This window comes from Littorina saxatilis, linkage group LG2 (assembly GCF_037325665.1).
Source record: "Littorina saxatilis isolate snail1 linkage group LG2, US_GU_Lsax_2.0, whole genome shotgun sequence".
NCBI lineage: Eukaryota > Metazoa > Mollusca > Gastropoda > Littorinimorpha > Littorinidae > Littorina > Littorina saxatilis.
In genome coordinates, this window is record NC_090246.1 from 54,329,438 (window position 1) to 54,354,577 (window position 25,140).

The window sequence follows — 25,140 nt, forward strand, 5'->3', positions numbered from 1 at the left end:
ATAAAGCATTGAATTATGGAAAATTTAGGCTGAAGCGGGCTTCATATTTTACCCTTGTAGAACATCACGTATTATAATTGATTGTATGTTGTATTGAATCGAAATCGAAACTGTCTTTGATTCAATGAAAACTTTCATTGTGTGTGCTTTCTTTAATATCTTGAAACTAAAATGCATTCAAAAGTAAATCGAACAGTGGTTTGAATGTAGATTTAACACAAATTTACGGATGCGCTTGTTTGCACTTCATTTCTTCAGCGACGTTGCTTTAGCATGGGGTAGTGGAAAGGAACACACCTCGCTGGCTCACCTATTTTACACACCACAGACAACTACAGTGCTTTGTTGTGTTCCACGTTGTCTTTGGTGTACTCATGGGATATACATGTTACAACACTCGTGATTTTTTATATGGCTTGTATTTCAGTCAAGACCCAGCGGGAATATCATCGGGATCCACTCGCCATCCCTATGATATTCATCCGCTGGGTCTTGACTGAAATACAAGCCATATAAAAAAAACACTCGTGTTGTAACCTATACATATATACCGTGTGTGTGTGTGTGTGTGTGTGTGTGTGTGTGTGTGTGTGTGTGTGTGTGTGTGTGTGTGTGTGTGTTTGCTTTGCTTAGAACCCAAGATCATTTGGTCTCATTTGCACAGGCGTACTCTCAGGATGCGTACAAAATCAGCAGACTGTGAACATTGCTTTGGTTGAATACAGACTGCACAAAATGATGAAGTGCAAATCGGGCACATTGTTCACTTCTTACTTAGCTGACATTTATTAGTTTTGGCTTGCTTGAGATTTGCAGAAGAAAGGGAAAAAACTCGAGTTCATACTATGAAGTGATTGCTATCATCCTGAATGACAAGAACAGCTGTCAATTTGATATAGTGATTTCTTCTTTCTGAGTTAAAGACGAATGGTGTTCTTTGATCAGGTTAGGTAACTGTCTTCTGTCGCCTTCGTTCACAACTCCAGAATTCTCCAGAATTCAACAAACTGATTCATGAGACAGATAAACAGACAAAGAGACAGACAGATACACCCATACAAGTGCACATACATACAGACAGACGGACTGACAAATATACGGACGTACAGATAGAGGCATTTACACGTTTCTGTGAAGTATGAATTCTGCAATAAAATAAAACGCCATTTGCTTACACTTACAAGGTTTATTCATGACACACGGAATATAATAATTATACACAATTTATAATCACCAGTAAAGCTTGCATGCACATAGAGAAAGAAAAGACCAAACAACAAAATACACAGGACATCGTCTGACCCTTCCCATTTAACATAATTTATACTTGCAACGCCTACGAAATCCGTTTTTTTGTTTGTTTTCATCTTTCGAGCAAAGCCATTACAAATAAGAAAACAAAACAGTAACACAAATACACAATAACATAATTATCAAGAACAGAAAATACATTCAATGCTCACGTATCTGCCCAGGTGTTAGCGACAATCGTCCCAGTTCCCAGCGGCTGTGTTAGGAAGAATTTTACATCATGTTAATGTTCATACACGAGTAGCTTCGAAAGCGTTCATCACAGCGAAGCCTTGAAGCTGATGCGTCAGTGTATCTAACAAAAAAACAAAAAAAACGCAGCATCCTCGAAGAACTTAAAGGAAACAGACCTAGCAAACTCTTTCAGAGATTCGAAAGCGTTCGACACAGCGAGACCTTGACACTGGTGCGTTAGTGTTTCTGAAAAAACGAAGCATCCCCTAAGAAACTCAAAAGAAGCAGACTTAGATGCCACTTTCAGAGAATCGGAAGCATTCACCACAGCGAAGCCTTGCTTGAAGTTGATGCGTCTTTGTATCAGAAATCTGACTCGTCCACGAAGAACCTAAAATACGCAGAGCTAGGTCACACTTCCAAGGAGCCTCCGAAGCGTCCATCACGGCGACAGCTCGAAGCTGACGCGCCAGTGTTTCTGAAAAATGAGGAATTCCTGAATAACTAAGACGGAGCAGACCTAGATCACACTCTGAATGAGCTTCGAAAGAATTCATTGTAGCAAAGCCTTGAAGCTGACGCGCCAGATATCAGAAACGGGACGCATCCCCGAAGAACACGAAGGAAACAGAACTGGATCACAGTTTTCCAAAACGAGCCGTTCCTCTGGCTGCGTGATGACAATTCTGGACACATTTTACTGTTGTCGTTAGAGTAGAATGCGAAGCTGAAGTACTGCCTGTGATGTACCCAGCTCTTTCTGTTTACACGGCTTTCACAAGATGTGATCTGTTCCGAAAACTGTCCACACACGTGGTGTGTTCGTAGAGCAACGAAAAGAGTGTTTGCAGATCATATATAATTATGTACTTGATCTGTTCGCAGGTCAATACAATCACGTCCCTTGTTTGCAGACCAGTGTGGACACTTGGTTTTAACATAAGTTTATTTTAACAAAGGTTACAATCATGACATGTATACAAAGTTCACAGAAACAGCAACAAGCGTGTGGACACCATGTCTGTGGACACTTGATCTGTTGCAACCGAACCACCTGATCACTGTGCATACTTGTTCGATTTGCAAAGCTGTTCGTACACTTGGTCTGTCCGAAAAGCATCCGGAACACTTGATCTGTTCACAAAGCATCATAGACACTCGATCTGTTCGCAAATCCGTTTGTTTCAAAAGGTGTTCGTATCGTTCACTCGATATGTTCGTTAAACTTGAACACTCGATCTGTTTGCAAGCAACTGAAACACTTGATCTGTTCGAAGACCGGTGTGTTTGCGAATGTGTTCATAACACATGATACGTTCGCATACCGTGTCTTTTTGACGTGTTTGCAAAGCAACTTCAACCCTCAATCTGTTCCCAGACCGTTGTGTATGCAGAGGGTTTTCTACCTATCATACGTTCGCATAGCGACCCGAACGCTTGATTTGTCCGAAGAGCATTGCGTGCAATTGATTTGTAGTCAGAGAGATTTTCTGTTGATGATACGCTTGTTATAAGAAAAGCACAATTACTCACGTGCCTTGTTTTACAACGTTCATATAAGCTTGAGCATGTCACGCAGATTTACCTAATACACACACACACACACACACACACACACACACACACACACACACACACACACACACACACACACACATGATTTGTTCGCATAACACTTACACGGCTGATCGGTGAACACAGGTTTCTGCTTGTTTTCATCATTTGTATGTACATAATCGATCAGTTTCCACAGGTAACTTGTACAGTTATTTATGCACTGGGCTTCGAATGTGTTGCACACACTGAGCAGCACTGAAAACACAGTTTAATACACTTGCGCACATTGTTCTGCAGACGTAACCGAGTTGCACAATATGTCAACAGTTTGATATGCCTGCATACGCACGTGCATTATCACCACGTGGAAGCAAATCCCATTGAATTACGAATCTTTTGTGATGAATCAGCCTTCAGGAAAATTTAGCGAAGTAAGCCATTCATTCACCCACCAGCATCTTAAAGAATGTTCCAGAACACAAAAGACTTCAATCAATGATCTGCTGAGATGAAACATATCAGACTTTAAAAAAAAATGCATGAACTACTCTTATATCAGCACAGTTGGGGTCAACATTATATTTGACAGATCTGAGGAGTGCTCTCAGATACGCAGATAAACGGTGTATGCCAGCACGTATTTCACAACTCGTGCGACATTGTTTAACTAAGGTCTAACTCACACCCGACGATGATCCACTCCGGTACTGAAGCTACATTTCGTTTCTCAGCTTTTCGTAAGTATTATTTTGTCTGATGTGTGTATTGTATGTTTATTGTACAGTCTTTTGAAGGTCGATGATCTCGCAGACTTCCTGGATTGTAATTATTAATTCAAATAGGTCCCATTCCTCAGCGTTTCTGGTTGTTGATTTAAAAACAAAGTTTTGTCTTCTTGAGCATATCATCATTTCAAGGAGTTTTTTGTTCTGTGTTTGAGTTTCAAGGCGAGATTGCAAGAAAAGGCTCAGCCTTCAATCGTAATCCTTGTTAAAATAAAGTTCGGGTCAGTTGAGTTTTGATCAGTGACACATGGCGCGATCAGTCCATTCCGAGCTAACTTGGCCAGCTACATCGCTCATACACTTCTTTAACACTACATTGTCTTGCGCGCAGATTCTTCACGGCTGTCCCTGAATGATTCTTGTTTTGTTTTTGTTTAAATAAGGACTGAAATTAGACGAGTCACTGTGTGGCCCTTACGTGACAAATCACATGACTAAATGGACCGTTTTGATTGGTGCAAACATTTACGAAGGATCCGATTCACTCAGCGTGACAAACACACTCGCACAGGCAGATGCCGTACGAGGACAACCCGACGACGCCATCCAAAGACTCAACACTTTTGTCTTCCAAACAGCAGCTTGTACGTTATCTTTCAACGCAAGAACTCGGCAGCAATCAATTTCCGATGAACGTGTGACTGTGTAACGACTGCTTTGAAGACATTGCTTCTTCTGAACAGAACATAAAGCGCTTCCTGAGTTCCTCAAACACTGTCGCCGATTAACATTTTTTTCTTCTCAGTTTTTAATAAAGCCGAGGCTTTCTGCACCGAGTTTTTGAGCCAAGGCTGTTAATGCCAGCACATCCGAAGATACAGCAAGAAAAGTGTTCACACCATGTGCGCAACGATTGCTCTCGTTTATGTTTGTACTCACATAGCATATAATAAAGTTGGTTGTGTCTTGTATGGTTTTGTATTGTATGTTAGTGTATTGTATTGTATTATAGTGTATTGTATTGTATTGTTTTGTTTCTATCGTAGTCTATTGAATCGTAAGGTATCAAGTTGTATGGTTCTGTAGTGTACACTATTGTATCGTATTATGTCATACTTGAGCAGTCAAAAATAAAAACTTTGAGACACGGGTTTTGTACATGAAATACTTGAGGCCATTACTGAAGCTGACGAAACGCCGAGGCAGTGCGGAGTGTACTAGGCTGGGCTGGCGGGGTGTTAAATTGAGCTTTTGAGGCCGGTAGCAGTGGTGACGTTCTCCATGGCAGTGACGTTCTCAGTCTGTTTGACACTGACCAGCTCGTACTCCGCGCGTCGAGAGACGGGCGACGAACAGCAGAGAATCTTCCTGAAGCTGCGTCGGAAGTTTTCGGAGAGGAAAGCGTAGAGGATGGGGTTGACACAAGAGTTCATGTAGGCCAGGCAGTTGGAGGCCAGCTGCAGGCTTATCAAAGGAACGGTGGGGAAGGGGACCCCCAGATGCTGCGCGAGGAGGATGACCTGGATGGGGAGCCAGCACACGGCGAAGACCGCCACGATGATGACCACCATCTTGGTGACTCGCCGCTTGGCCCTCATGCTCTCCTGCGACTTGTTGGTCTTACCCCCGGGCGCCGAGCCGTGCAGCCGCTTCAGCATGAGGCCGTACATGAGGCACGTGGCGCCCAGAGGCAGGACGTAGCCGAAGGCCAAGAAGCACGAGTAGTAGACGACGCCCATGTCCTCGTCCTGCTGGTGGTGCACGTTGATGCAGACGGAGCGGTCGTCGGTGTCGTGCTTGTAGCCAAGGACGTCGTACTGCAGCAGGATGGGCACGTTGGAGGCCAGGATGACGGCCCACACCACGCCTATCGCCAGCCACGTGTTGCACTCCGTGCGGATGCTCATGGAGCGGATGGCGTGCACCACGGCCAGGTAGCGGTCCAGGGACATCAGCACCAGGGTGTAGACGCTGGCGTAGGCCGACACGAAGGTCAGGTACTGCATCATCTTGCACCACGCCCTGCCGAAGGGCCAGACGGGCATGGCGTAGGAGGTGGCGGTGAAGGGCACGCAAAAGATGATGAAGAGGAGGTCAGCCACAGCCAGCATGAGGATGAGGATGTTGGTGGTGTTGCGCATATTCTTGTCTAAGGCCACCACCAGGATGACCAGCATGTTGCCCAGCAACCCCAGCAGGAAGATGACGCCGAACACCGTGGGCACCACGATGCTAACGTTGCGCTCCAACTCCGCGGCAGACATGGCGTCATCTGAGCTGCTGCCCGTGGAGTTCATGCTGTTGGAAAACGTCGAATACGTCAAGTTTATCGTGCTGACGTCTCCTGGCCAGTCTGTGCTTTCTACTGTGGTTGACGTCATAATTGTAAAGATATGATGTTGCGCTATATAAATGCTCATTTATTATTATGATTATTATGTGAACAAATCCTGTTGCAACGCTGGGAATCTGCTTATACGGGGACAGCTTTACCGCTGGAAAATTGATTGCACTTAACCAGTTCGACCATAAGTCCAGTGGTAAACCAGATGTTGATATACCAATTATGTCCTAGTGGTATAGGCGTATTTCCCTGTACCTTTACAGTCACATTTTCAGTGGGAAAGCTGTTGAAATAGTACTGTTCTCGTCTAGATGAATGAACGTGTATACTTGTTCTTAAATAGTTGCAATCAATCATCGCTTAAGTATTCGCCAAGTGACAGTCAAAATGATAAATACAGTTAATTTACGAAAAACACTTTAAACCGGTAAACTGCGCTCTGATTACTTTGAACAGTTTTTGTAACGATTTAGTTCTTGATCGTTTAGTGCAAGGAATTCAACACCAAACAGTTATTTTTTAAGAAGATACGCTATTGTATCGCTGTCCTTCCTCACAGAGAAGTAATTAATCAACTAAAGTCTCTCCGCTCAAATGACATTAACTCCTTCTTGGCATAAAGTCAGAGAGCATCAAGTACAGTTGACGATGAATGTCATGGAACGGCGAACCAGCCGCAGAAACTGGTAGTAGATGAAACATCCTCATTTTACCGGATACCTTCGAAGATGTTTGCAAACATCATACAACAAATGTATGCTGTATGACGTCAGACACGAACAATAGGTCTGAATCAATTAAAAACTAGATGATGTCACACTGTTGTTTCCTCTCTTTTCTTTCACTTTTTGGAAGTGTTTTGTAGCGCAATTGTTTGCGTCAACATGCTTGAATAAGTTTCCAAAAAGAAGCTCAGCAGTACACAAACATGCCTTTCTTGTATCATTCAACAGCCGTGACGGTGGAGAATACTACACAAGTGTGTTTCACGATGTCCAAAAGAGTAACTACATGTAGTATAGTCTCGTGAAAATGATGAATTATTTCAGCATCATACGATTTTTTAAATTTTTTTTAATTGTTTTTTTTATTTTTTATAAACGATGAAGAATTGTGATGCACACAATAACCTCACGTATTAGTTGTGCAGACTACAAAATGGTCTGCGGTTGTCACCGTGAGTCATATAAATCTTATATCTACGACACGCAGTTCAACACTTTTGTCTAAATATACTATTTTTGTCAGGTTTCATTTCATCCTTCTTGCAACAGTTAGTCACTTGCTACAACTTCACAGGTTGCTACAACTTTACAGTTTAAAAAAACCCACCGCGAAGACTAAACAGCATAGGGCACAGGTTTACAGAATCTAAATGGCAGAATCGTTAGTCTACAAAACTTAAGTAAGTAGACCGCACGTCTTTAAGCGCTCTGTCATTTATTGCCAGTTCACAGATGACTCTATTAAACGGCTCCAAGAAGTGTGCACACGTTCCACACTGCATTTGATACAGGTGGCAGAACCTTATTTCAAAAGAATCTTTAGTCAGTCAGACCACACGTCTTGAAACTGCGAGTCACTTATGACACGTCCACACATCACTCCATTAAAGTTCAGACAAGCGCGATGACTTTTACACAGCATAAGATACAGGTCGCTGAATCTTAACTCAGCAGACTCTTTAAGTCAGCCACTGACATTCTGCTGATGGGCGAAACACACTGTGAGGAAATTATCTTAGTCCCGCACGTCTTGCTCTGTTTCACGAGTGGTTCTCGCTTAGGTGTGGAAGTTAGTCCTTAAAGTGCTCCTTGTGGACAGGGCGCACGCCGCTGAGATTCAATCCGTCATGGGAATCTTGACCTGGGACACAATGCACAGTGCTGCTAATAACCATCGACCGCTGGACGCTTTTGTCTTGCGGCAGCGAGTGACGAGCTGCAGCCCCTGTCGGCTTTATACCTGCATCAGACCACGGCGCTGTCACGTAATTGTATACCGTCAACGTCAAAGGTAGTCTACTTCAAAAGACTCCCTCATGACTGTGCGCCAACAGCGTCAAAGACAATGTTGTTCAAACGACTACTTCTTGATTGTGTACCATCAACGTCAAAGCCAATGTATTTCAAAGGCTACTTAAGGACTATAACGTCCAACCAAATCCTGTCCAAAGGCCACTCGCCGACTAAAAACGCCAACGCCACTCCTGTTCAAAATGGTACTTCACAAATTTGAAACGGTCAATGACTTCACGAAGAAATCAGCGGACAAAAAACTGTTTAATTACACAGATCACCAATCACCAATCAGCAGTTCACCATACCTGTGCAATCGTAACGTACGTGTCGAACAAAACACACTGACTGACGGCGCCCACAGAGAGTATTAACACCTCGACTGGCTACATTTCTTCCCTGCCGTCACTAAAGTGCGTTCTTTCTGCAGACCCCTAGCAGGGAGTACAAGAGTACCTCGCCTGGGTGATTCTTCTGTCACAGCGGCGTATCCTTTCTGTGGGAGTGTTAGAGTATCTAGCCTGGTTGAGTCTAAACCATGCTGTCACAGGAGTGCGTCCATTATGTGGTCCACCAAGTATTAGTATAAGGGTATCTCTTCTTTGCCGTCACATTGCGGTATCTCCTGTTTGTGTCCTGTCTGTTGAGTATCTTGCCTGGCTGAATATCTCGCGCTGTAGTCACAGAGATGTATCCTTCCTTCAGACCCCTTCTCCAAAGCGGTCCTGCTAATTACCGTCAACTACCGTCAACTGCCGTCAACCGCCGTCAACTACCGTCAACTGCCGTTGCGGAACTACCGTCAACTTTTTGTAATCAGCAGGACCCCTCCAAAGTGTCCTGTCGCCCTCCCAGTCCTGAAACAGAGTGTGGTCAAATTAGAGCAACAGGCAAGATATAATTTATACCACGTCTCAGCTTGGCATCACGATGACGGCCACAGACTGATTGCGAAACTGGGAGAGAGAGGGAGAGAGAGAGAGAGAGAGAGAGAGAGAGAGAGAGAGAGAGAGAGAGAGAGAGAGAGAGAGAGAGAGAGAGAGAGAGAGGAGAGAGAGAGAGAGAGAGAGAGAGAGAGAGAGAGAGAGAGAGAGAGAGAGAGAGAGAGAGAGAGAGAGAGAGAGAGAGAGAGAGACGTCAGATGACTCGCCCGGCAAATTGCATTATTTTGCTGTATCAAGACTTATGCCGTCGTAACAAGAGAAGACTGCCGGCTAATTGACCAACTCGCAGGCACCGTATGATTTCGGACGTGGGGATGGACGGGGAGGGGGTGGGGATGGGGGCATAGAGGCGCGGAGAAGGGGGTCCCAGGCTGGAGGGGAGGGGGCTTATGAGGGGAAAACCTGCAACTTCGTTCCCCTCGCCTCCAAGGCATCGATTGCAGAAAAGGAAACCTCCCAAATTACCGCTGGCGCTGCTTATTCGCACAATCAGTCAGCGGCGAGAGATAATGAGCGCAAGTGCATGTCTTGTCATGGAATCTGCAAGGATGTTTTGTTGCATACCAATGGGTGCATGCAGTCTGCTTAGGCGCGTCTAATAATGGGCGTGCTTCATCTACGCTTGCACAAATGCATAAACTGTAGACGGCAGATAAACAGAAAAACAAACACAGACACACACGAACCAATACATTACACACAAATACAAAGACACACACACGCGCTCTCTTTCCGTCTCCCTCTTTCTCTCTATGTCTCTCTCTCTTTATCTCACTGTTCGTCTCACTCCCCCCCCCCCCCCATCCTTTCTCTTTCTCTCTCACTTTCTTTCTCTCTGTTCCTCTCAACCTTTTCTCTCTGACCCTCCTCTCTCTCTCTCTCTCCCTCTCTCTCCCTTTTTCGTTCTCTCTCTCTCTCTCTCTCTCTCTCTCTCTCTCTCTGTGTCTCTGTGTATGTGTGTGTGTGTGTGTGTGTGTGTGTGTGTGTGTGTGTGTGTGTGTGTGTGTGTGGGTGCGTTCGTTTGCGTGAGAGACAGAGAGAGAGAGAGAGAGACTCATGCAGGAAACAGGAGTCCTACGTTTTGCACTACGTACGTCCACTTCCTAGGCGGAACATAATTATGTAGCAACTATGTAACAACTAGCATTGAACTCTAATGCTCATGGCCACTTGACTCATGGAGATTTCTCGTGAACAATATAGTTATCTGTGCATTCTCCTGCAAAGGGTAAGATTCCCTCAGCCCAGGAGGGCAAGTGTGTAGATCGTACACTAATTTGTTATGTGTGCGCCCGTTCGTGTCCTCGGCCCAGGAGGGCGAGTGTCTAAATCGTTCACTACCTTGATATTTTGTGCGCCCGTTCGAGTTCCTGAACTCAAAAGGGCAAGTGAGTTACCGTGACGACTCTGTGTGTCTAAACTTATCACTACCGTGATATTGTGCACAGGTTCGTGTTCTATGACAAACTGGAGTTGTGAACCTACGTTTAAAACCCCTTTTGTTTTTGCTTTTTAGCAAAACCCGTGAGAAGAGAAAAGGTGGACTGTGTCTTTAAGGATAGTTCTACAACTGTGTGCCAGCCCTGCATAGTGTGTGAGCATAATCGCGCGGCCTCATCATATTGAGGAATCTTCAAACTAACTTTGTTAACTGTGTTCTACAGCTAAATTTGTGACCTGACTTGGACGTGCTCGCTTCTTATAAGTGCCTCAGGTATGTCACGCTATAGGGACGGCATTGTGTGTGTCGTGCCCTGAAACCATTGGCTCATTTTCATCCGCATGGAAAGCGGCTGGTGTTTCGACGATTATGCATAATTGAGATTCTACTTCTCTGCGCAAGACTTGTGTTAAGAACCTTTTACAACATTAACTTTGACGGTGAGCTAAATATTTGCATGAACTACTGGCTTTGGGCCGAGTTTGTGAACTGTTCAGCCTCAACTGAATTTCACCAGGGCTGTTCAGCATTAACTGCTTTTAACTTGTGTCTGCTTGTTTTCTGTGAACATTTTGTTCATCTTGCATTTAAGCTTATATTATCTAGTATCCCGTTGTTTGTTGTGGGATTTGCTTTACCTTTTGTTCGGTCACCCTTCATTTTTAAGCAACAATTTGTGTCTTTATTTTTGATTGCATACCTTTGTGTCCTGCTATCTCATCCTGTATCATCCTGTTCTAAATAGCAACTCTGATTTATCCCGGGAGTGTAAGTGGTGAATGCCACTTAATCCGAATCTTGTGACGTTTTGTCGTGTAGGCCTAAAGTGAAAGCCTGTGTGTCTGAATGTGCATTGTCAGCGCTCGCTTTGTGTTGTGGGAATCTTGACATTTACTTGGAGAAATCCTTGTGCGTTTATGATATACTAGAACTGTTGTCTTGACTGCTCCGGATACTCGTATTTCCGGATTTTGCTTGCTTTATTATTTACTGCTATGTGTTACAATATTGCACTTCGTCCTAATGTCAACATCATCAAACACTGTTCTCCGTATAGGGCATGTAAATATTTATCATTTGGTCAACAAAGTACATGATGTCTGTGTATTGCTAAACCAGCAACCAGAGCTGGTACAGCTCTTCGGTGTAAGTGAAACGCGTCTAGATTCGCGTATCTCAGACAGCCTTGTTAACATTCCGAATTATTCGGTTTTACGACTGGACAATGCACGAGTAGGCCAAACAGGCATCACTCTTTATGTTCATCAGTCCATTGCTGGGATTGTCAAACGTAGAACTGATCTTGAAGATGAAAATGTTGAATGTATGTGGTTGGAACTAAAACATGACAAATCCTCTCCCTTGCTTATTGGCTATGTGTATCGTAACCCTGCTGAAACGTCAAGGTGGATTGCTGATTTTGTTTCTATGATGGACAGAGTGAAGGCTCGTGACGAGAATGTCGTATTGCTTGGCGATTTTAACATTAACCTACTCAGGCCTCAAACAACGTGGTGCTCAACCACTGCTCTGTTTGGTCTTCATCAGCTGGTTAAAACCCCTACTACAAGAGAAACAAATACTTCATCAACCCTGATTGATCATATTTACACTGATAGTAAGTATATCGTTGCAAATGCGCAAGTAGTGCATTCCAATTTTAGTGACCATCATTCTGTTTTTTGCTCGATTTCTCTCAGATTGCCAAAATCACGTCATAAAGGCCACACCACAATCGAATACAGAAGTTCCAAGTATTTTGATGAATCTGCCTTTTTCTTTGACCTTAACCAAGCCCTATTTTATAGCGTATTCAATTGCAATGACGCAGAGGGCGCTTGCAATATTTTTCACCATATTTTGTGTTCAATAATTGATAAACACGCACCAATACGTCTGCATAGAGTGAAACATCCCCAGCTCCCCCCTTGGTTAACCTCAGACATTATCGAGGCTATGGCGATGCGTGATTATTTCAAAGAGCGCAACATGAAAACAGAGTATAAACTGCAAAAAAATATAGTTTTGGACACAGTGAGACAAGCAAAGGCAGAATATTTTAATAAACTGATTTCTGGAAAAAAGGACACAGCTACAATCTGGCGAGCAGTGAATGAAATTCTTGATGAGTCTAGGAAGGGATCAACCAATTCTCATTCACAAATATCTCCAAATGATTTTAACAAACACTTCATTTCGCTAGCAGACAACCTAAAATCTTGTCTCAATCAGAATGATTCCCTTGATACGGATGATTGTTTTGAAAAATTAAAAACATTCTGTGGACAAAAGTTGACTCAAACTGACACGTTTTCTATTCCTCCAATCTCAGTGCACGAGGTAGAAAAACTGGTAGAACAAATGGCGAATAAGAAGTCAATCAGTCCAGACAAGATTCCAGTCAAGTTGCTAAAACTTTCTTTACCTTACATTGTCGATTCCCTAACTTATGTTTATAACCTAAGCATACAACAAAACGTGTTCCCTTCTATTTTAAAATGTGCAAAGGTATTACCACTTCCAAAAAATAAGGATCTTACAGACCCAAACAACTTTAGACCTATTTCCCTCTTACCTGTTCTATCTAAACCCTTAGAAAAGCACATACAAAAACACCTACTGGCATATATGGAACAAATGCATCTGTTTCATCCTTTTCAGTCTGGATTCCGCTCTAAGCATTCCTGCCACACCGCCTTAAGCTCTTTATGCGAGACTTGGCTGTCAGCAATAAACAAAGCAGAAATAACGGGAGCGTTGTTTTTGGACTTTAAGAAAGCCTTTGACCTAGTAGATCACTCACTTCTACTAAAGAAATTAAAGTGCTATTTAAAAGACGACTCCGCCTGTGCATTTTTTTAGTCGTATCTTTCAAAACGGAAACAGTATGTATCCATTAACTGTAAAACTTCGTCAAACGAGTTTGTCAGGAGTAGTGTCCCTCAAGGGTCTGTATTAGGACCTATCTTGTTCTGTATTTATATAAATGATTTACCCCTTCATGTGTCCGATGAAAAAGTTAGATGTGAGTTCTTCGCGGATGACTCTTCTGTTCACACCAGTCAAAAATTTTGGAATCCGTCAACTCTTCTCTTCAAACACGTGTGGATGAAATCACTGAGTGGTGCGTTTCTAATGCAATGATCATTCATCCGATTAAAACAAAGAGTATGGTGATAACCACGAGACAAAAACACCAATTAGATCCTTTACAACTACAACTGTCAGTTGGTTCAACTCAAGTGCAGCAAGTTAGGAAACATAGATTATTGGGTGTTGCTATTGATCAAGAGTTGAAATGGCAAACTCATTTGAGTAATATTTGCAAACTAGTATCAAAACATTTGTACCTGTTATCACAATTAAGGCATTACGCAGATTCTGCAACACTCAAAATGTTCTATTACGCCCACATAATGCCTCATATAAACTTCGCATCGACACTTTGGGATAACTGCAGTGATGTTCATTTAAAAAGACTCAATTCCCTGCATCGCCGAGCTGCAAAACTTATTCTGCATGATTTGAATAGGTCCACGGATGATAAACTAAAGCTCCTGAATTTCCTCCCCTTGAAAGATCAGTTGACGTTAAACAAGGCTGTGTTCATGTATACAATTCTAAATGACGACTGTCCTAAATATTTGCAATCACATTTCAAACATGCCACAAAAAGATATGGGTCCCAAAAAATCATCCCTCCTATACCTCGCATAGACCTCTACAAATCGAGCTTAGCCTTCTCGGGAGCGTTTCTCTGGAACTCCTTCCCCCAACAGATAAAAAATGCAACTTCAGTGAAAACGTTTAAGAGACAGTCACGTTCACACATCATTCGTGAATGAAATGTCTTGTTCGATTGTTATTTTGTTAAACATTTTGTACTAGTGTTAACGGATGTGTAGCTGATCGGAGCAACTTTATTACGAAATGAAAGGTATAACTATGTAAATGTAATTTTGTAATTTTTGAGTTCTCCTAATGTAATTCCTTAAATGCACATTGTGTTGCATTCCATACAATGTATTTCTGTATTTTATATGATTGAATTTATATTTTTTTTATGTGCGTCTGTCTTTATGTGTTGTATAAAGGACAGGTTGGAAGAATAGGCTTTGCCTAAAACCTTTATCCTTTTGTAATAAAGTTCTGAGTCTGAGTCTGAGTCTGAGTCTCTCTCTCTCTCTGTCTCTCTGTCTCTCTAAAAGTTCAAAGTTTTCTCTCTCTCTTTCTTTCTCTCTCTCTCTCTCTCTCTCTCTCTCTCTCTCTCTCTCTCTCTCTCTCTCTCTCTCTCTCTCTCTCTCTCTCTCTCTCTCTCACCTTCTTGACAAAACACTAACATCAATATTAAGTCAGAAGCTGTAAGATTGAGCGCTCAAACCAACATTCAAATCCATGATAAGCTGCAGCGGGATGAGCACCCCAGACACACTCAGACTGAGTGTCAACAAGTTGTTTTCACGAGATAAATCGTCCCTCAGAGGGTTTATCCACAACATGTACTTGTTCCCAAAGCGGCGGCTTCATCAAGAGTAGCCGGTCGTGCTGCAAGTAACTTCAGTTTATTGATTCCAAGTCATAACGGGAAAGTTTGTTTTCGTGTAAACGAGTCGGCTCATCACTTCAGACCTGCCCATCTCCCCAGGCGTTAACTGCATGGGTTTAGACCACTTGCATACATACCAACAATCAACAGTGTGACTGCGACCACCAAGCTCTGAACATCCCCCCCCCCCACCCATCCTCCCACCCCATGTATGTTGTAATTGTTCAAGTGTTTTTCGGTTATATGGATCTGTCCTTTTGGTTAAAAAAAAACTTCACCAAAAGAGAATAAATTTTTTTTAAAAAAATGCTTAGCTGAACAAAAAAAACAACAAAAAAAAAACAATCAACAGTGTGACTGCCTCCTGTGCAGGGTGCGATTTGTTTTTGGTAGGAATAGATTTCGCAGATCGAAACAAGAAAACGTTTTAGAAATTGATTCACACAGCATTACCACTACATGTTTTGCACAAAAGTGTCTTGGTTGTTGAATGTTGGTGGGTACCCAATTGGAGGGATGGTCAAATCGCACGTTAAAGCCAGGTCAAATCTGAGATGGTCAGCTGAAGCGTGTACACGGGAGGGAATGTGGCAGCAAATCGCTATTCTAAGGGATTACCCAAAGTATTTTATTCATCTCAAAGTGTCGGCTTTGAACAGAGTTTCCAGTCGTGTGGGTTGTAATTTCAGAGCTTTGCTTCCAGGACACATCCACTTTCTTTTAAAGGTAATTGGCTTGGCAGAATGCCTTTAAGAGAACAACAACACTGTTAACATTTCTTCAGAAACAAACCCTTTTAAATCACGTTGACATTTGTCGGAATGTTGATGCTTTTATTGACTCTGTAAAGGACATCAACGTTTTGGATTTGCATCCAAAACATGAACGCAAGAGAAAAGATTCAAGTTTAAAGAGCGTTGGTTGGGGAAAAAAATCAACATTAAAGACACTAACTGACATGTGACAGCTTGCGACTATTCTGCTAATTGTTGTGTTACAGCATCATCTCTAAAGTTATGAACCCCCGCGGAAACTGCCTTGGGACCGATGTACTAACTTTTTGATTGGTTGGGGTGTGTGTGTGTGTGTGTGTGTGTGTGTGTGTGTGTGTGTGTGTGTTTGTATGTGTGTGTGTGTCTATTATTATGTGTGTGTATGTGTGTGTGTGTGTGTGTTTGTGTGAGTATGTGTGTGTGTGCGTGTGTGTGTATGTGTGTGTGTGTGTGTGTGTTTGCGTGTGTGTGTGTGTGTGTGTGTGTGTGTGTGTGTGTGTGTGTGTGTGTGTGTGTGTGTGTGTCCGCCTAGGAGCCGCAGATGTGCACTTGGGTTTTAGTTTCTTGATTCATTTTTTTCCTTTCTCAGATTATGAACCTCCCCTTTATTGAAAACAGCCTTTATTGTGCAAGTCCAGTGTAGTGCCTAGCGTTAACACGTAGCAAGCACATAATGCCAATGATTTTAGAGACTTGCTATTGCTCCTATGACCGGACAAAATTAAGAAAGAACAATTAACCGGAGGAAATTTTCAGAAGCAACGGGAGGTAACTCTTGCTTGGTTATACATTGAAGGGCGGCAAGTCTTATCATGTAGGCATGCCTGATCATTCTACCAGAATGTATAGTGACGAAGTTAGATCTACTGCTCAAAATTCGAGAATTTTCCCCAAGGAAGGGACTCATGTCAAAGCAATTTATCAGCCAAAAAATATGTTGATAATAATACTTTTACATTGTTTCCCAGCCTTTAAATCCAAATGAATCAGCACACACTTCCATATATTCTTATTGTAATAAGATTCCAGAAGTTTCTGAAAAAGGAGAAATCAACAAGTCGCGTAAGGCGAAATTACTACATTTAGTCAAGCTGTGAAACTCACAGAATGAAACTGAACGTAGTCCGCCGCTAGTGCAAAAGGCAGTGAAAGTGACGAGCCTGTTTGGCGCGGCAGCGGTTGCGCTGTGCTTCATAGCACGCTTTACTGTACCTCTCTTCGTTTTAACTTTCTGTGCGTGTTTTTAATCCAAACATATCATATCTATATGTTTTTGGAATCAGGAACCGACAAGGAATAAGATGAAATAGTTTTTGAATCGATTTTGGAAATTTAATTTTGATCATAATTTTTATATTTTTAATTTTCAGAGCTTGTTTTTAATCCAAATATAACATATTTATATGTTTTTGGAATCAGAAAATGACGAAAAATAAGATGACATTGTTTTGGATCGTTTAATAAAAAAATAATTTTAATTACAAGTTTCCGATTTTTAATGACCAAACTCACTCATTAGTTTTTAAGCCACCATGCTGAAATGCAATACCAAACCCCGGCCTTCGTCGAAGATTTTTTTGCCAAAATTTCAATCAATTTAATTGAAAAATGAGGGTGTGACAGAGCCGCCTCAACTTTTACAAAAAGCCGGATATGACGTCATCAAAGGTATTTATCGAAAAAAAAAGCATCCGGGGATATCATACCCAGGAACTCTAATGTCAAATTTCATAAAGATCGGCCCAGTAGTTTAGTCTGAATCGCTCTACACACACACACAGACACACATGCACCTAAAGTGTGGATGGTTACCTAAGAGGCGGCACTGGGTGTAGTGCCTTTCTAGTGCACTTGCACTACAACAGCACTGGGTGCAGTACTCGCTCCGGCATCGAAGAATTTTGCACTAAAAAATGCACAAAATTTGACCTATTTCGTCGCCTATAGAGGACGGAAAGAATGTCATTTTGAACATTGTTATGACATTCTTTCCGTCAAAAAAGTCAATTTAACGGTGTTAAATGAAGCGACCATCCACACAATTAGGTTGCCATCCAGAGTTTAGGTTGCCATCCACGTGTGGATGGTTGCCTTATGGTGATTTAGGCAACCAAACCTGTGGAAACGGGGGTACACACACACACACACACACACACAGACACACACACACACACACACACACACACACACACACACACACAAACACACACATACACACATACACCACGACCCTCGTCTCGATTCCCCCCTCTATGTTAAAACATTTAGTCAAGTTTTGACTAAATGTAAAAACACCCAGGCGAAGCTGGGCCCTGACAGCTAGTTATGATTTAAAATGATCGCAATGCTTAAAATATTCTTAAACACGTATTTTAAAACGTTTGCAATCATTGACACCCGAGCTGAGCCAGGTACTTGACAGTTGGATTGTGACATTTTTGCATATGTCTGTTTGTGCGTCATTGTGCATTGCAGAAATTGAACAAAATAGCACCTTAATACATTTAAATGGTTTAAAAAAAAATGATTATATCGATTCTTACCAGTGCTATTACGTCAATGGAACTAACCGTTCTCAAATATCCTGAAAGAGATTTCTTTTTACCGGTAACATCCGGGATTGTCAAGAAGCATAATGGGAGGTATTGTATGTGTGAACGTAAAGAGTATAATTTTTCTGCTGTAATGAATCATTCTGAATCGTCTTGAAAAACGAAAAGAAAAGAAGAAAAAGACGAAATAGTGCAACATGTATTTACCTGCTTCTCGAATTTCATCCATGCATCAAATTGGCAAACAAACAAATATTAAAAACAAACATCTTGACAAAAAAGACCCGTTTATGCTTGTATACGGTTGCATGAATTTGTTTTTTGGCAATTGGAGACACCTTGCGCAATGTTAAACCGCGTCGAGAAAAGGAATGGTTGCACAACAACTCTCGTTCTGCTTAAATATCAAACTACTGCCAGTGACTAGGCTAGATGACACGAGCAATAAAACTGAACTTACACTAAAGGCACAATAATTCCCATGAAAACAACTCGGCTCATCCTCTCTGGTCTGGCAGGCTTTTTTTTTTTTTTAAAGGCAACCTCTCTACTTGGAAACACACCAACAATAAAAAAAACTGGGCGCTTTTTGTGCAGAGTGGTAATTGTTATAAATTAATTTATCGGCTAAAACTAGAGTCAATCTGGGAAAACAATTAAAAACAAGTCGCGTAAGGCGAAATTACTACATTTAGTCAAGCTGTCGAACTCACAGAATAAAACTGAACGCACCCAAGACCGCATACTCGTAGATTCGTCAGTCCACCGCTCGTGGCAAAGGCAGTGAAATCGACAAGCCAGAATAGTGCGGTAATGGTCGCGCTGAGAGGGATGGCACGCTTTTCTAAACCTCTCTTCGTTTTAACTTTCTGAGCGTGTTTTTAATCCAAACATATCATATCTATATGTTTTTTGAATCAGGAACCGACAAGGAATAAGATTAAATTGTTTTTAAATCGATTTCGAACATTTTATTTTAATCATCATTTTTATATTTTTAATTTTTAGAGCTTGTTTTTAATCCGAAAATAACATATTTATATGTTTTTTGAATCAGAACATGATGAAGAATACGATGAACGTAATTTTGGATCGTTTCGTAAAAAAATAATTTTAATTACAATTTTCAGATATTTAATGACCAAAGTCATTGATTAATTTTTAAGCCTCCAAGCGGAAATGCAATACCAAAGTCCGACCTTCGTCGAAGATTGCTTGGCCAAAATTTCAATCAATTTGATTGAAAAATGAGGGTTCGACAGTGCCTCCTCAATTTTTACAAAAAAGCCGGATATGACGTCATCAAAGACATTAATCCAAAAAATGAAAAAAAAAATGTCCGGGGATATCATACCCAGGAACTCTCATGTAAAATTTCATAAAGATCGGTCCTGTAGTTTACTCTGAATCGCTCTACACACACACACACATACACACACACACACACACGCACGCACGCACACACACACACACATACACACACACAGAGACACACACACACACATACACCACGACCCTCGTCTCGATTCCCCCTCTATGTTAAAACATTTAGTCAAAACTTGACTAAATGTAAAAAAAAAAGCACCATTCAGCATCGGAAACAGTCAAGAAGTTGATTTTCAGAATGAGTCCATGTGGAAGAGTGGTCTTATCCTATGTAAAAGCCCGGGTAGATATGAGATAGTGAGCGGAACAGTTTTTGCGGGAAGGACTGCGCCTTTAACACGTTATTTGACATGAGAATATACAATTGATGTTTCGACTCGAAGAAGCTCGATGGTCTTAGACAGACTTGTTTAGGTCACCATAAACACTATACGTTCGAAACATGTACTGTGTGATGAAGACTATTAGTTCGAAACGATCACTGAATGATGACGACTATTTGGTCGCAACGACCACTGCCCGATGCAAGCTGACAGGTAAAAACATTCTTTCTTTCTTTATTTGGTGTTTAACGTCGTTTTCAACCACGAAGTTTATATCGCGACGGGGGAAGGGGGGAGATGGGATAGCGCCACTTGTCAATTGTTTCTTGTTCACAAAAGCACTAATCAAAAATTTGCTCCAGGGGCTTGCAACGTAGTACAATATATTACCTTACTGGGAGAATGCAAGTTTCCAGTACAAAGGACTTAACATTTCTTACATACTGCTTGACTAAAATCTTTACAAAAATTGACTATATTCTATACAAGAAACACTTAACAAGGGTAAAAGGAGAAACAGAATCCGTTAGTCGCCTCTAGCGACATGCTGGGGAGCATCGGGTAAATTCTTTCTCGTCCCAACCAATATATGGGACTCCCCCTAACCCGCAGGGGGTAGGTAAAAACATGCACTTCAGGTAAAAACATGCACTTCATGATAAAGACTATCAGGTCAAAACGACCTCTTCATGATTAAGACTAAAAGGTCGAATAGACCACTGCATGATGAAGACTATCAGGTCAAAACGACCACTTCAAGATGAAGACTATCAGGTCAAAACGACCACTTCATGATGAAGACTATCAGGTAAAAACGACCACTTCATGATGAAGACTAAAAGGTCGAATTGACCACTGCATGATGAAGACTATTAGGTCGAAACGACCACTTCGTGAACTGACTGATTTTGATACAAAGTCGATGGTTCTTTCCAATGACATGCAAAACCTATGATTTTTGTATCGATTTTAACGCGGGAACCTTGCTTATGTGAATTTGTATTTGGGGGGTCTCTGTGTTGTAGGTCCACTATATAGACTCTAGATAACTGTTTTTTACAATGAAAGGCATAATCACAAAGATTTGTACTTAAACGCATCGGCCTAGGTTTTTTTCATGACGCGTAGTATAATATCCATACTCCCTCCCAATTTTGACAGAAAAGGTGCTTCCAGACTGCGCATGATAAAAAGTAATTATAAGGGACATGACATTTAACTCAAAAAAAAGGTGTAATTCAAGGATTGCTGAGTAGGGAATTAAAAAGAAAGGGAAGCATTAAGGTCTTCTTTACAAAATAATTTACGAAATTTGGATCTGGGTAAAAGATTTTTGAACCAGACCAACCACAGAATAATTTAGTTAAATTGAAAAGAAAGGGAAAAAAAGAAAACGATTTTCAAGCTCAAAAACCTGATTCTAATCACTTCTTTATCAATGCTGTCCACATTTTTACTTTGGGATATGTGAATTTGGCGAATGAACAATTTTAAGGCGATGTGTGGCACTAAAATTAAACTTGGAGAATACATGGAATAACCTAGTTTTCTTGTTAGTTATTGAAGTTTGTTTGTTTGTTTATTTGTTGCTTAACGTCCAGCCGACTACGCAGAGCCATATCAGGACGAGGAAGGGGGGGATGAAGGGGGCCACTTGTCAAGGGATTCCTGTTTACAAATGCACTAACCCATTACTTGTGTCCCAGCAGGCTTTAGTAAAACTAAATTAATACCTACTGGAAGATTACCAGTTTCCAGTATGTTAAAATAGGCTTAACCTATCTACTGCTGGACTTACATCAGAACACTAACAGATTAAACTATACATGAATCGCGAGACAAGCGGCAAGAGAAAAGATTTTTGGAAAAAATACAGGTGAATGAGCAAGAAGGCAGAAAAAAGAAAAGAATTCATGAAGAAAAAGAGAGCATGACAGGAAAGAGGAACCAAAAATCTACCTAACAGCAAACTAGAAAGCTCCTGCGGTTCCAAAAACAGGAGGGGCCTTTAATTTCATAACCGCAGTGCCCCACTGCGGGAAGTTATTGAAGTGACTTATAACATACAATGAATGAAAAATGTGTAAATATAAATGGACACAGATCGCCGTTGCTATGGAAACAGCCGCTATATTGGATTTATAAGAAACGGTTTTACAGCGACATCATACATTTGAAATGCATGATATTTGGCACAAAGATACACATGACTTATATCTACAATCATACACAACGATATTTTTACCAAAGACTACAATTGAATTTATATTAATTTTTGTAATAAGGATTAATTAATTTCTAAACGCATACTCATTAATCCTTATTTCAAAAATTAATATAAATTCAACTGTAGTCTTTTCTCAAAAAATCGTTATATCTGATTGTAGATAAAAGTCCTGTGTATCTTTGTACCAAATATTAAGCATTTCTGATGTATGATGTTGCTGCAAAACTGTTTCCTAGAAATCCAATATGGCGCTGTTTAAGCCAGTTTCCATAGCAACGGCAGTCTATGTCCTGTAGTATTCACATTTTGTTAATTATTTTCATAAGTCACTTCAATAACTACCCCACAAAGCAAAGTTATTCCATGTATTCTCCAAGTTTAATTTTGGTGATTGTAGTGCCTCAAATCGCCTTAAGTCTACTTTCTGTTCTCGGGGGTAAGCTCCAGCCAAAAGAAAGGTCTTTCTGCTCTAGTGACCCTGTCAAAACTTATATATATTTTTTATTCTTAGCCACAGGTGACGACACCCGAGTGAAGGACGATCAGTAATTAATGAGCAAATAATTACATGCCTGTGCGTGTGGATTCCACGTCTCATAGCTTAATTGGATCTTTGGAAGTATTAGCACCCCCACAACATGTGCACTGTCATGAACTCTTTCCTCAGGCCCGGAGTTTCAGAGATAGGCGATTGCCAAGGAAAGTGCAGTTTTGTGTCTTTTTCGGGGGGCAGGCATAGTGTACAAGTGTTAGAAGCCCACTCCGCCTCGTCAAAACAATTCGCCTCTTTCTTTCTTTATTTGGTGTTTAACGTCGTTTTCAACCACGAAGGTTTTATCGCGACGGGGAAAGGAGGGGGAGGGGATAGAGCCACTTGTCAATTGTTTCTTGTTCACAAAAGCACTAATCAAAAATTTGCTCCAGGGGCTTGCAACGTACTACAATATATTACCTTACTGGGAGAATGCAAGTTTCCAGTACAAAGGACTTAACATTTCTTACATACTGCTTGACTAAAATCTTTACAAAAATTGACTATATTCTATACAAGAAACACTTAACAAGGGTAAAAGGAGAAACAGAATCCGTTAGTCGCCTCTTACGACATGCTGGGGAGCATCGGGTAAATTCTTCCACCTAACCCGCGGGGGGCACAATTCGCCTCACTGTCTCTGATCTGGCCAGGCTTCAACATGGGATGAGACCATCCCTCAACTTGGTCACATACCAACATTCAACAATAATTCTTCAAAACAAGGTACCACTGTGCATTTTTGGTATGTGACGACGCAGTAGAGGGATGGTCTTATCCCTTTAAAGCTTTATTTTTTGTTATATAAACTTATTTTGAAGTCAAAGAAGTTACCTTCCTTGATCGAAGACATATGTATTTTATATAAGAAATGTTCTTTAAGGAAAAACTAAACGAAAAAAAAACACCTCACTGAGGTAAACATGAATCAATTGTTCATGTTGTCTTCGATTCCACACTTCAAAGTGAATCATACTTTCATCGACCGCCATTTTTTTGGGACAGTGGAAGTTAACTTTGACGTCTTTCCTAAACAATGCTCTACAAAAGGACCCGTTCCTGCTCTTAGGTCAAACAAAAAAAATATGTTGGTTTAGGGAACGTGACCAAAATAGATAGGGTCGGTAGGTCGGCTTTTTTTTAATATATCTAAAAAAAAGTTTATTTTGTTAAATTTAGTCGATTTTAAAGAAGGTTACTTCCCTTAGTCCCGGTAAGGTTCGCAAAATGTGCCAACAGTTTTTTGTTGTTTTGAGAAATGAACAAAAAGTATTTGGGTCGGCGGGAAAAATAGGGTCGGTCGGGTTACCCTAAACCAACTTTTTTTTTTCCTTATGCAACGACCTCTCACAGACTAAAACATGCAGCCAAAAACGAGAAAAAAAGGAGACAGCAAATTAAAACATTGTTAATTTCTGGTGACGAAAAATTGGACAGGCAGGTTTTTGATGTTTGAAATAACAAGTTTTGGAGTTTGGGTGAAATGACACCATGCCAAAAATGGTGGTCGAGAAACCGAAAACCAAAAGTGTCAATACATATTCATCAAAACTGCATTAGTACCTTGGGGAGGCGTTTTTCAATGTTGTCTGTCCCATTATTCTTTCATTTGATTTCATTCCACTGAAATATGCCACATGAGGGCACAATATTAAAAGGAGATTTCTCTCCGACGGGCTCATATTACACAAATGCAATTTACCATGATAGTCGGAACTTCTTCTTCTTGTCGATCCAATATGATCTCTTTTATTTTGATTGCATTTTACTTTACTTTTTTCTTCTTCTTTTTATGCGTTTCGATACCATTTTGGGTTGGCATATTAACCTAGTTTTCAAGGTATTTACTGCAGGCTTACACACGATATAGAATATACTCTCATTGTTAAAAATAATGATGTCCTCAGTGAGTCATCAGCATAGATTTTCTTTTTTGCTCCGTTTTATTTCTCTCTATCATCGACCGACAGTTTAGAGCGCACAGAAATGGAACGACTGTGAGGTTGGGGTAAGATTTATAAAACGCAAGACCAACGAAGCTTTTATGAGTGTCTTTGTTTTTTCATTGCCGACACTCCATTTGAGCGCACTTACCAGTCAGACAAGGCTGATCATTGTTCAGGAGTGCACGAACGCTAATCAGTGTTCTAGTACAGGATCTTTTCCCCACAAAGACTAACTTTGCGTTTACTTTGCTACACAGCATGATCTAACCAAACAAGGGATAATTAGGGAAGCAACACAAAGGGAAATAACAATCCTTTTGTCCATTTTTCTAAAAGAAAAA

General features: G+C 41.1%; 1 protein-coding gene across 1 annotated transcript; it reads right to left on the reverse strand.

The window, feature by feature from the left end:
* Positions 1 to 1,166: 1,166 nt before the first annotated feature.
* LOC138959272 (allatostatin-A receptor-like) lies at positions 1,167 to 8,976 on the reverse strand. The gene has a single exon (XM_070330678.1). It carries the CDS (start codon positions 6,185 to 6,187, stop codon positions 5,006 to 5,008), a length of 1,182 nt encoding a protein of 393 aa, XP_070186779.1. The 5' UTR covers positions 6,188 to 8,976; the 3' UTR covers positions 1,167 to 5,005.
* Positions 8,977 to 25,140: the final 16,164 nt, after the last annotated feature.